Genomic DNA, 12,985 nt, shown 5'->3' on the forward strand with positions numbered 1-12,985 from the left:
GAGAAATGTTTCAGTGCTGACACTCTTGCTGCAAACTTTTTTGGTGGTAATGGGGCTGTGTTTTGTGAAATAGCTAGCTGGAAGAGCAACAGGTCTTTGAACATGGCAAAAGACAGCCTGCTTTACACAAACAACAGACAGGCTAAATGACAGAAGCCATAACTGAACAGCTCCAGATTGCTGCTGCACTAGTGGACACCTTGGCTGCCCAGACTGATGCCTAAATCTTTTTGTGTTTACAGCTGTGTGTAAACAAGGATGTAATTTGCTCCATGGGGGTTGCAGTGTACCTGGGGAATGCAAGTAAGTCTGCATGCTTGAGTACCTTCTGTTTAGGAGTACTGATCTCTAGTGTTTTCTCTGTGTGTTGCTACTTTTTAAAAGTCTGCATTAGAATGGAAAAATTCTATGTAAGAACATGGATGGAAATAGATCTGAAGTAGATGTCACGTGCGTAAGAATTGCATATACTTTTATACTGTTTTGTGATGCTATTCTATTTTTCACTCATATAGGACTGAACAGATTTGCTTCATGTAATTCAGAACTATGCCTTTTTCAAAGGAGAAAAATATTTTGGCTTATTATTTTCAAAATCCTTATGATTAGGAGTCTTGTTTTCTAGGTACTACTTGTTCCTCTCAAATAAAAAGGGCAGCTTGTTCTTTGGGCTGTTACAATCAGGGAATGCTCACAGTCCTAGAACACTTCATATATATTTTGGTCACCAGACTTTGGTGCAAGAAAAAAAAAAGGGTTTTGGTAGTAATGGGGATACAGTAGCAACCCCAACCTAAACTTTCTATCCCAGGTAAACTTTTTTGGTCCCTGAATACGAGGTCAGAGTCTAAAATTTTTCCTTTAACTTCATGATGCAACTTAAGTAGACTGTGATAGCAGGGGGAGTTGATTGTTTTCCTGTAAAGGTTCAGGCATTCAACATAGTAGGTCAAGGGGAAATGGGTGTTATTTTTACAGTGACTGTTGAAGAAATGGGACAGGTCTACTTGCGAGTTTGGTATTCTGTGTAAGTTCTTGAGTTCATTTGTGGTCAGAGTGGAGTGCATCACTGTGAGAGTAGACTTATGCAGTGGTTCCTTAGTAAGCTGTGTTGAACCTGCTTGATTGGAATGATATGAAACTTAACTGGCTACCAGAATCCCCTGAGAGCTGACAAATACCACTTGTGGCAAGCTTGTGACAGTTTAAGGCAATTTTGCTTCATCCTTCTACTACTAATTACTGCATCCGTCACAGAAGTGGCAGAAGTAGGATGCAGAGAATTTAGTTTAGCTGGGCTTAGAGCTAAGCTGGGGTTGAGGTGCCAGTTTGTGAGCTGATGGTAGGTGACATGTGGACAAGTCCCATCCTGCTGCAGAGCCTGAAGCTTCTGTCAGTTGGGGTATGGCAGATAACAAAGTAAGCCTTAAATCACTGCACCACAGAGTGGTTTCTTACTGCCCTGAAACTTCCATCAGATGCAGCTGACTTGTTGAAGGTTTGGTGTGTTGTAACTGTCATGGGTTCAAGTGGCTGAATTTTTGGTCAAAACCTCAACAGTAACTCTCAGATCTGACTGAAAGCTGTAAATTTGGAATTTGCAGCACTTCAGGGTGTGTGTGTTGTTTCACTTCTCAAGAGCTATAAAATATCCCTTAAAAGTTTTTTTTTCAAGGCAGATTTTTAAACAATGGCTTTTTAATCTTTCCCTATCACTAAATATTTTCCTTGTGATTTCAAGTATTGTGTGCTCCTACTGCTGCTGGTGATGTTTTCAGGTTACAAGTAGAGATTGTGGTTGAGAGCTGGGCCAGTATCACTTCTGCCTGAGGAAGAAGCACTCCTTCCCCTGAGCCTTCCAGGAACAGATTTTTCCCCTTGAGAACCTACTTTAATGAATTTTGATTCATGTAAGGGTTTCTGGAGTCCTGTAGGTTTCAAAGGAACATCCAGGAGCCTGTGAATATTTGCTTTTTGAATGCAACAAGTCTTGTGACTAAAGTTGTAAAAGAAATAAGTTTGAGCAAACAGAAAGCAGTATCTTTTTTTTGTTGTTCTTTTTATGGGGCGTAGGGGAGGGAGAGGGATTGGTGCAGTTTCCTTTTTAACTTACAGCTGGTATCACAGAGAAATGAATCTGAAGGCAGAAGTTAGAGAGGAGGAGGAAGGTTTAAAGAAGGGAATACAAAACCTTTGAAGATGGGGAGCTGAGTGGCCATGTTTCCTTTTTTTAAAGTGCCTGTCAATATGTAGTTTTATACAAGACAGCCTTTCCTTGCAGCTTGTTGCTGATGTGAAGAAGCATCTGGTTTTGAACTCCAGGTGTTCACTTGCTAAACTAAACTCACAAAAATAGCACTGAATCTATTTAAGGCCTCTGTCTAGGTATCTCACTATTTTGTTGGGTGGATTCTATCATCTGAAAGTACTGAGAGAAGGAATAGTGGATTATATGCCTTGTTTTTCAATGCCTGTCTGCTGAAGTGATAGATCTGTGATCAACAAGTTTTAGAGCAGCGACCACTCTGCAAAACTGCAGAAAGTTCTCAGCTACCTCTTGAATAGTGATTTGGTAGCCTGAGCATGTTCACACAGCTGTCTTTAACTTTTGTTCTGTAACAGTTATTAGACTATATTAGAAATGCTGCTTTTAACAGAAATGGGTAATACTTTCTGTAGAAAAGTGATGCTGAACTAAAAATAAACAAGGCTTACAGATATGACCTTTATCTTCAGCAGTACAGAGGAAGCTGTTATTTAAAAGAAACTGCTATGTTTGGTGCTATTGAATTTTAATCTAGATTCCTTCATCCTGCTTTTTGGAGAGTTGCCACGGTCATTTAACAGGTGAAAACAATGTCCTTTTTTAATTCAGAAAGAAAATGAAAATGTGAGAAAAATATGGGTGTGAGATGCATGGAAATCTACTGCTGCCAATAGCTACTTGATTGCCAAAATTTGCAGTGGTGTTTTTAAGTAGAAAAGCTGGAAAACAGTTTCCTTCTTTAACTTGTGTGAGCACGCAGGTAAATTAAGCATTGTGTCTCTAAGGCTTCAGCCTAGCTCTCATAGAAAGGATTTGCCCTCCATTCTTTATGTTCTAAGGTAGCATAGAGCTGTTCTTGGATTAAAAGTTATAATGAAATCAGATCTTAGAAATAACTAAATTACCTTGGACTGTTAATAAAGGATATGCCATTAGTTCTAACTGTTCATCATCTGTTGGATAAGTTCATGTACCTATTGTTTTGAGAAAGTTAGTGTTGAGATGTTTTTCCATTTCTTTTCTTTGAGTTTTCATCAAAATGGGGAAAAAAAAAAGGGATACCCTGATGTAGGAGATGATTTTATGATGTGGCTGGGTCTAGGCAATAGCTTTTTTGTCATTGTAGAGGCAATTCAGAAAAAATAAAAATTTCCTGAATAAGGAGGAAAAAAAACATCCTTGAGGAAAGCAAAAGTAACTTAGCTGAGTGTTGCAAGAATGGGAAATTACCAGCTTCTTAACATAAAAAGAAAACAAACCTATTGTTATCCATAGTGGATAAAGTCAATAAACATTGGTCTGCAGTGGCAGACCAGATGGTCTTGTTTATTGATTTCACCAGGCCAAAGTAGTAGGAAGGATTATCAAAGAAGCAACATCGCTGAGCCATGATGTTGGTGCTTTTTGTATGTTTTTACGTCACTCAGAGTACTTTGTTAAATTCCATTAAGCTGTCTAGAGGAGAATGAAGTTTCATCTAATGGTTCATATCTGGCTTAGGTTCAACCGCCTTATGCAATTAGCACAGTTGAATATAGAGAAACCACAAGTGACAGTCTCCTTCCTCGATTAAAACTGCTGACCTGACTATGTTTGGTACCACTCATAAACTGTCACTAGGCTTAACAGCCTAATCTTTCACTTCCTTGTTATCCAGAGTGGTATGGCTTTGGTTGAGGTCCAGATATGCCTCATTATCTGGCCTACATTGTCATATTCCTGCCAGGATGATGGTATTTTCAGAAGTCTTTTTACTTCTCCTGTTGCCTTTGAATGTTTAACTTTCTCATCCAAAGCAAAACAAAAGGAGTCAAATCCTTGACACTGCTCAGGTTGTGTTCAGTTTCTGGAGCTATGGTAGGACCTGGGGAATGCCAGTCTTACTTCACACAACTCTGATACAAAATTTCTTTAGAATGTGTAGACTAACTGAAATTAATTAGAAATGGGATTGTTAATAGAGCTCTTACGTGAATTTTGTGCAAGGTGAACAAAGCAAGTGTATTTGTAACAAAAACTTGTACATTGAGGTTTATGTGCTTTCAACTGACTTATTCTGGAGTTAATTTTGAACTATATTAGTGGCAACATATTAGTGTTATGGTGTTGATGAGGGGTTTTTTTTTTTGTTTAATCATATACTTTTTTTGTCCCATTGAAACAGATTTCTCAAAATTTCTGTCCAGTGCTGTGCCTTCTGTAGTCCCCGTGTTCCACTTCTGCCCTGCTCATAAAGCTGATTTCTTGTGTCCAGCAGAGCCTGCAAGGGCTCTGAGCATCTTCCTAGTGATGGGAGGACTTCAAGGGCCAGAACTTGCTTGACTATTATTCATGTAGAGCGAGCACTGAGTACTTTTTCTGCAGAGACCAAAAGCTTGAGTTGCAAGATGAGCTGGAATATTGGTAGTGTAATACTGTTCTAGAGATTCTTTGTTAAATCTTAGACTTGCATAGTCTTCCTATCTTTTTCCAGTAGAAAGCCTACCAATGCCATTGATATCTCATTTGTGTTTTTATGGCAGCTGGGTAGATAACATGGTTAACATCAGCACTGGGGAACTCTGCCTAAACTTTCAAAAAAAACCCCAAACCAACCACAATAAAAAAGGGCCCCTGGAGTCTTGTAAACTCATCCTTATGTTCAGGGTGATCCAGTGAGGCCTCTTGAAACCAGTTGTTATTGAAAGACTGTAGAGAACTAACAAAAGGTCAGAAAGAGCTGAAAAAAATGAAATACTATTCCTGCTTCTAAAAGTGAGGGGGAGGAAAGTGAGAGGTGGGGAGCTTCCACAGTTGTTCCAGAATGGAATTATGAGAAATCTCATAAACTGCTCTGAACAGTAAACTAGAAACAGTCTTGTTTGAGCAGTGTGCTAGCTGCTTTGGCATCTGACCACTTCAATTCCTGTTCCCTTAAAGAGCTTAAGGCTGTTGTTTTGGCCCTGCAGGAGTGCACTTGGTACCAGTACATCGTCTCCTGTCACCTCTCTGGTGTAAGATATTGTATCACAGCTTTGGGTTTCAAAGATCTTGTAAAATTATTACAATTACTATGCCTTTCATCATATTTAGTATTCTTCCCTGTTGTTATAGCCAGTATGCTTTTATTGTTGTTTTTTTATGTCCTAGTAGTAAGCCCTTTGGGAATGTTGGCAACTGTTTCACAAGTAGACACGTTAAGTTACACAAAGAGTCCCATGTTTTGTTTCTGTATTGGTCAGTGAACTGAGGCACACTCTGTGTTCACTTGCTTGGATGTTTAGTGGGCAGGGAAAGCATGGAATGTATCCTAAAGGTGAATGCTGCTTCCAGGAGAATGTGAGCAGGTGTACAGGAAGTAAAAACAGGTAGTGCTTGAATTTGTGTCTATAATAGTGTAGGTAGTGCAGCTGAACTAGGACAGTAGATCAAAGCGGCCTTGAGAACCCACTATCTATACTCAAAACACTTCAGGTTTTTAAATTTTAGGCTAGCTCTAGTCTGTTCTTGTGGACTGAGTGCCTGTTTGCAGCTGGAACACATTAGGTGTGCTCCTGGATTACGGTGTGATATGTTTCCTTAGTTTAACCTAAAAGGAATCCAGTTCCTTTGTTCCAAAACTGCTCTGTGATGTGAACCAATGCACCATCAACAGGAACGAGTAGGCAGTTCACTTAAAAAGCATGTTCCTGGTGTGAACTAATGCAAATGCAGGCACACCCTTAGAGACACTTATTGCAAGTTAACTGAGCGGTATTCTGCCTAAAAAATTTTGAACTTATCCCCTCTATCAACTCATTGTGAAAACTCTAAAGAGTACCGGGGAGAGACTGTTAGCTTCCAATAACTTCCGTTATTAGAGGAGAAAAAAGCTTGTAGGGAAGGGTTTGTATCTTTTGGTGTGATAAGAATACTGGGGGTGAGGGGAAAAGATAACAAGCTTTCAGGTAATTAAATTATTTGAGTTCATTAACGAGCATATTTCCCTTTCCTAATCACAAAATTGCCTTGCCTGTTTCAAAGGTAAGAAAGTAGGTAAAGTGTTTGTGACAAATCTTAGTGAATGAGTACTGTACTACCTATTAACACTGAATCCAGATGCTCAGCATTGTAGGATCTAACAGCTAGACAAAACTGCTACCTGCTATGCAACAAGTAATCTCTTAAAAGTTTAAACAGACTTTCTTATAGTTATTTTAAGTAAATAACTAATATAAAGCTATTGTTCTGGCCTATGCAACACCATCCTGTTCACGTCATTAGAAAATTTAGTGGTTTTCTATTTAAGAGGGTTATTTCTCCCCCACCCCTGAATGATGCATTTTGCTTCTGCTCTTAATGTCACTGTTCTGCTTTGTTTTCCTGTGTTGAGTGTTTTGGCCCCAGCTTACACTTGAAACATGATTGGGAGAAGCTCCCTCCAAAAAGCCTGCTTAAAAAAATGTGTAAATATGTCATAATGATCTTCACTTCAGCCTTTGTAGAAAGCACAATATACCAGTAAAGTATAACCTGTGGTATTTAAAGGCTTATACCACATTGCCTACATCCTGCCTGAGATTTTTTTAACTTATTTTTAGGTCCCATATTCTTACCTAGACTGCAGAAATAGTTTTAACTTTCTTCACGTTAGTGGTTTAGGTGTATTTATGCATGAAGTGCTGACAAAGACTCTGCAGATAGGCGTAGAACAGAATTTATTTAGGTATTCTCTCGTTCTTTTCTATTACAAAGCTTTTCTTTACGGTTAACCAGAGTAGATCAGTGATTGGATGAGATGTGGGAGACAAAGTTTCTCAGCTGAACTTTCTGCAGAGACAGATTCAGGACTCTCAAATAGCCAGAGGTGATTAAACCAGGAGAATAAACTGTGTGTGAAGATAGTACAAAACATCTGAGTTAAAGCTGACCATTGAGAGCACCCTAACTTTGTGCTGTGTTAGCAGATAGGCATCCTCCTTTGGGATAAGGAGGAGTTAATCATGCAAGGTGCTGAGGGACCACGGTTTGCAGACCATCCGGATCTCTTTACCGTTTCACATCACTTCCATAACTGCCACTGTAGAATTTATCTTAAAACTGGACCTGGACATGACCCTAGACAAAACTTCCAGGGTCATCTAGTCCCACCTCCTTGCCCAAGCAGGTCTAGTTAGACCAGATTGCTCAGGGCCTTTTCCTCCTAATAATGTATCTTTTTACATACAGCAACACTGGATCTTGTTCCATCTGATTTGGAAATACTCAATTTCAACCTAGCTTTCACTGAATAATTATAACACAAACATCCTCAGAGGAAAGCAAAGACCACTGTCAGCTCTTTGCCTAATTACAGCTGTTTCAGAAGAATATAGGGAAAACATGGTTCTGTAGGAAAATCTGTTCTATTGGACTTGATGAGTTTAGCTCCTTAATGGCTCTGGGGGAAAGAAGAAAAGGCAAATCTATTTCTCTTTTCTTTCCCCACTTTCTCCTGCTTCTGAGGGCATATCTACCTTTGAATTGTGTGTAGTGATGAGTGCTTCTGTAGGTTTCCCTGATACTAAATTTACTACTTTAAACACACTGAGTTTTGCTGTAGAAAGCCTTTTCTCCTTATCCTGGAATTTAGCTGTTTGAAGCCTCATTGTTGTATTATAGCCAAGTATACACTGAGCTGAATTATTGTGGCTTTATCTACTTGTCAATGACAACAGTTGTTCTGCACAGTTTTGTTTTTTTTTTTGTTTTGTTTTAATCTGAAGACTGAGATGTTACTTAGAATTTTTGCTAATGTTAACTCCTGCCACCTCCCCTTCCTCCAGGCTTTTATTTGAATTCTCATTTTCTTTTGCCACCAGATTCTCACTTAAGGAAAATGGAAACTGTGAAGTGTGCCTTTAGAATTACCACGTCTCTTCTGCAAGTTTTTGGTTTCAGGATAACTAGCAGTTACTGTTCCCTCCCTCTCACACTGTGTTGTTAATTCTGACCCAAAGGGATGCTTTGGTCTGGGAGCAGATGCCTGTACTTCAACCTCCCATCAGGAAGTTACTAAACTGTAACAATCTATTTATGGTAGCTTCTTTGTACTGCTAATAACCCAGCAAGGGCTAAGATTAAGCCGGGCCTGATTTTTGTTTTGCATGTGCTGGGTTGTAAAGACAAGTTAGAGCTGATGAAGTCAGCAGAGGGGAAGGACAAAGGAAGTAGAATCTTGATTCCAATAAGAATTTTCTTTGTCTGTTGAACAATGCGAATCCTTATGGATTCTCTATATTTGGCTTTCTTATTTAGTCAGATGTGAAAAATTTAGAACTGCAATTTAGTTGATTCTTGACTTGGGGGGGCAGGGAAGAAGTAACTTTAGCCCACTATTAGATGCACTAGCAGTTTCCTTTTAGCTTTTAGACAAGTGGTTGGTACTCGAAAAGGAACTCTGGTTTGTTTTTTTGTTTTTCTAGGTGATGTTGCCTTTGTGTCTGTGCTTTTGGACTTCTTATAGTGGCTCATTAACCTTTTTCATCCTTGTGTTTTGGCTTGATATTTTCCTCATAAATGACAACACACCCATTTCTGAATTGGTTTCTCTTTATTGATCACATCTTGCTCTCAGGGTGAGCCAAAAATCCATGTAAACATTATCTTTTTAGAAGGAAGTGGAATTAATGCTGCTCCAGCACCTGCTAATATAGGATGCGACCAGACTTCCTGTTCAAGAGGAAATCTTAATTTACTCTTCCTTGTAAACTGAGGGCTGATCAGCTTACCACATAGTAACCTTTTGACTTGTAAACAGTGTGTTCCTTTGGACTGCTTTTAGCCTCTAGAAATTATTTCCCTCAGGCTTGGTGGTAACTTTAACAGTAAACTTTGAATATCATGAAAAAGCAGTAACCTTTTTTTTTTTTTTCTGAATTGATTTTAATGCCATTAAGCATACCTACAAACTCAAGTAGGTGCTTAAGATGCCTTCAAGTTCTAGAAGGTGTCAGTATTTTTCCTTGTACTCTTAAGTATCAGTGCAATGTCTAAAAAAGAAACTTGTTATCCATTGGCTATGGAGAACAAATTGAGATATTGTGATTATTTGCTTTGTGATGCAGACTTTCAGCTCTTGAAAATTCTTGTTGTATGTGGGTGGGGAATTGGCTCTGGCTAGGATAGTCATGGTGAATCACTGGCAGTAGTGCCAGGTTTGGCATAGATGAAGATTTGGGTTGGGGCCAGTAAAGCGCTTTTTTTATTGTTTATTACCAGCCTCTGAAAAGATTTTTCTGTCCTTGAGGAGGAAGGAAGAGATCAAATTTAGCAGGAGCAGTATTTGTTTCCTCTTACTGCTAATACAGCAAAAGAAAACTGCATCTAAAATACGTGTGTTCTCCAAGCTTCTGACAGCCTTGCTGGGATGAGCAACTGAGGCCTCTGGGCTGGGAACACAGCTGAGGTTCTCCTTAGGGATCCCACAGCTGTGAGGTTTTCAATGAGGAGCAGGTACTGGGACTTAAGAGCTCAAAGTAGTTCTAGAACTTTATATGAAAAAACTGGTCTTGCGAAGATCTGTATCTAGATACCTTCTGCTGATGTAAATAGTAGAAATTTAAATACGGTGCTGCCAGCACAACTTGTTCTGTTGCTCTGGGGATTGATCCAGCTTGCTGAAACAGTGGAAGGGGATTGAATCACAAGGAACCAAGACTCCTCATTTATATATCTCCTTCTTGTCTTTTTTCACTGCACCCCAAAGACCTAATTCATTTTCTATTCCTTTATACTGGTCAAAACATGTGGATAATAGAATGGTAGTGTTAAATCTAAAAAATATACAGTTACATTTCTAATGCTTTTCTTCCCCTAGGCATTAGGGCTGCAGTGGCATGCATGTGCCCAACTCCCATTCAGTGTGTTTTTATGCATTTCTTTGTTGCTAGTATGTCTCTTAAATTCTGTATAAGAAATACTCTTTAGCAGGCAGAACACTTCTTTTGTTGGCTCAAAAGAGCAAGCTTACTATTTCTTGTTACTTAAAATGTGTGAAATAGATGTTAAGAAAAAGCATTAGCTTATGCCCTTTTCTTTTTTTTTTTCCTTGTAAGTTCAGACTTTAACACTTTTCTGTAGCATAAACAGTTGCTTCTGTTACAGATTAAAATAAAGATACTGGTCTCTGAAGAAATCTTGGGGGGAAAAAATTCAACTCTATAACAAATGAATTATTAATGGCTTTTGTTTCTGTTCTCGCTCTTTTCTCCAAAGAGTACTTTTTCCATCTTGTCAGTAGAGAACACTGAGGCTATAACAGAGTAAACCTATCAGAAGGGTTCTCTTGAGAAATTAGGCCTTGAGAAAACTGGCAAGATTGCTGCCTCTCTGGCTGCCCTGGTCTTTTAAGGCTTGTAGCACTTCAGAGCAAAGTAGCTGTTACCTTGAAATCTCTCTTCATAGAAAAACACTGTGGTGCTCAGTGCAGTAAGCCAGCAACCTCCTTTTGAAAAACCATTTCAACTTTTCTTTTTGTATCAGTCACAATTTTTATCCTAGTGTGAGATGATTATGTGAAAATGGGACTTCTTGTGAAAGAACTAGTAATTCATGTACAGTTCTCTTAACACATAGTGCTTGGAGGTGTTTGTTGCCAGGGTACGTAATACATTTGAGCAGGAATGAGTTCCAGTAAGGATGTTCAACCAGATTAGTATGACCCTTCTAAACAGGATAAATAAAGTTTTGTTATCTGTTGCACATTGAGCAGTTGACCTTGTTCTTGAGAATGGTAAGTGTAGTGTTCTAAGTACATGTACTGCTGATAATTAAGCATCATGTTGCTAACTTTTAACATGTGAACTTACATCTTAGGTGTCATTATGGTTGGCAAGGACAGTTCTGTGATGAGTGTGTCCGCTACCCAGGCTGTGCTCATGGGAGCTGTAATGAACCATGGCAGTGTAATTGTGAAACCAACTGGGGTGGCCTGCTCTGTAACAAAGGTACTTAACATTAATGTACAGGAAAAATAAGTTTAAGTTGCATGATTAACTGATAACTCATTAACCCCCTTTTTTTTTCTGCTAGTGTGCAACTACCTGAGTGTTTCTGTGCCTTAATTCTTTTACGGCAGATGGTGCCTAAGCATCATAAGTATAAGAAGTTTAAGACAACAGGCTTGAATGGTCCTGACTCTTCTAACTCATGCAGTTGTCTCTTGTTCATTCTTCCTTGTTCTGTGGATAGTTACCAGATGACAGGCTAGCTCACGGAATGTGGGGATGATGTGGGTGAATGATGTTCAAGCCAGAAAGGCATCTGTGCATCTGCCTAGGGATTAAAATGGTGAGATTTGTGTTCCCTGTTGACTGACGCTTTTCTCTGTCCAGATCTGAATTACTGTGGAAATCACCATCCCTGCCTGAACGGTGGAACCTGTATGAACACTGAGCCGGATGAATATCGCTGTGCCTGCCCAGATGGCTACTCTGGAAAGAACTGCGAAATTGGTACTTGTGGATATTGCATCTGTCTTTGGAAATCTGAAACTGTCTTAGGCATTCCTGTATGCTCAGTGGGGATATGCCAGCTCCATCTCTCCTAGTCTAGCGCCTTGTGCTGGCTCTTCAAAAAATCGCTGAAGACAACAGAAATGCTGCAGCAGTTTCCTTTGGATTTAGATAAGACTGAGAATATTCCTTCCCTTAGAATTCTTCCCTTCCTTAATCCACACATGCAATTGGGATGTAGTCTCGTGGAAATAGGTTACACATGCACCTTTGCCTGTTACCTTTCTTCCTGCTACCCCTTTTCTTGTCTTCTGGCTCGCTGGCAAACATGCATTTTATGCAGGCTGGGCTCTAAGGAAGGTGGCAGTGATGGACACTTCAGTTTTAACTGTGATGTGGGGGTTTGGCCCAGTTTTTAGTTGGCTGAAAGTGTTTGCTATCCTTTTTAGTCAACTGAAACTTTAATCTTTTAATATGGGACTTCTGATACTTTTTGGGTTAATAATGCAGGTGTTAGCTACTATGGAAATGTGCTCAAACCCTCTTACAGAGTCACCTTGAGCAGTCTGAACAAAAAGCGTCTTCCCTGTTCCCATTGCCAAAATGGAAGAAAGCATTTCAATCACAGTTGTGATGAAGTATGACTTTGTGACTTGAGTCTAGCAGATCTGTGTCTTTCCAACACGAAAAACTTCAAAAGCTTCCTATCTCAACCACAGTACAAAGATAGCATGTTCTTTTTTCTGTCTCTGTGTGTGTGTTACACAAAGACCAAAATGTTCATATTCTGGGGACAACTTTAGTATTTGCAGACTTTTCATGATTATTTTCACTTTGGAGGTAAATGGACAAGTGTGCAGTTTTCTAGTTTTTTCCTATTTTACTTTAAAGATTTGATGTTTGAAAAAAACCTGAAGCTTTTGATTTAACTTTTTCGCATGTAGTATGCAGTTGGATGTTCTCTTTCTTTGTCATGATGGATTGCTACATCCTTTTTTTAAAATGTGATGTTCCCAGTCTTCTCACTATCAATTTTGCTATTTCTTGATAGTTAAAGATTTTGATGGAAAGTATCCATTTTTTTCTTCTCGCTTAACTGCTTGGCCTTAAGTTGATTAAACTGTTACAGAAGGTTTCCAGAGTTTATCAGGATGTAGATCTTTGAACTTCCATAAAGTGCTGTTGTATTAAAGATACTATCAAAACTTGAATTTTGCTTCTACTGGTAGAATATGATGCAAAGTTTAGGCTAAAGTGGATGAAATCT

General features: G+C 39.0%; 1 protein-coding gene across 1 annotated transcript in view; it reads left to right on the forward strand.

Moving 5' to 3' along the window:
• Positions 1 to 12,985, forward strand: part of JAG2 (jagged canonical Notch ligand 2) — a 70,976-nt gene that overhangs the window by 34,559 nt on the left and 23,432 nt on the right. Inside the window, exons 5-7 of the mRNA XM_050335532.1 lie at positions 243 to 303; positions 11,081 to 11,211; positions 11,599 to 11,718. Of these exons, the coding sequence (XP_050191489.1) occupies positions 243 to 303; positions 11,081 to 11,211; positions 11,599 to 11,718 (312 nt within the window). The remainder of the gene's footprint in view (positions 1 to 242; positions 304 to 11,080; positions 11,212 to 11,598; positions 11,719 to 12,985) is intronic.

The sequence above is a fragment of the Myiozetetes cayanensis genome, unplaced genomic scaffold, assembly GCF_022539395.1.
Source record: "Myiozetetes cayanensis isolate MyiCay16 unplaced genomic scaffold, myiCay2020 scf6-25, whole genome shotgun sequence".
NCBI lineage: Eukaryota > Metazoa > Chordata > Aves > Passeriformes > Tyrannidae > Myiozetetes > Myiozetetes cayanensis.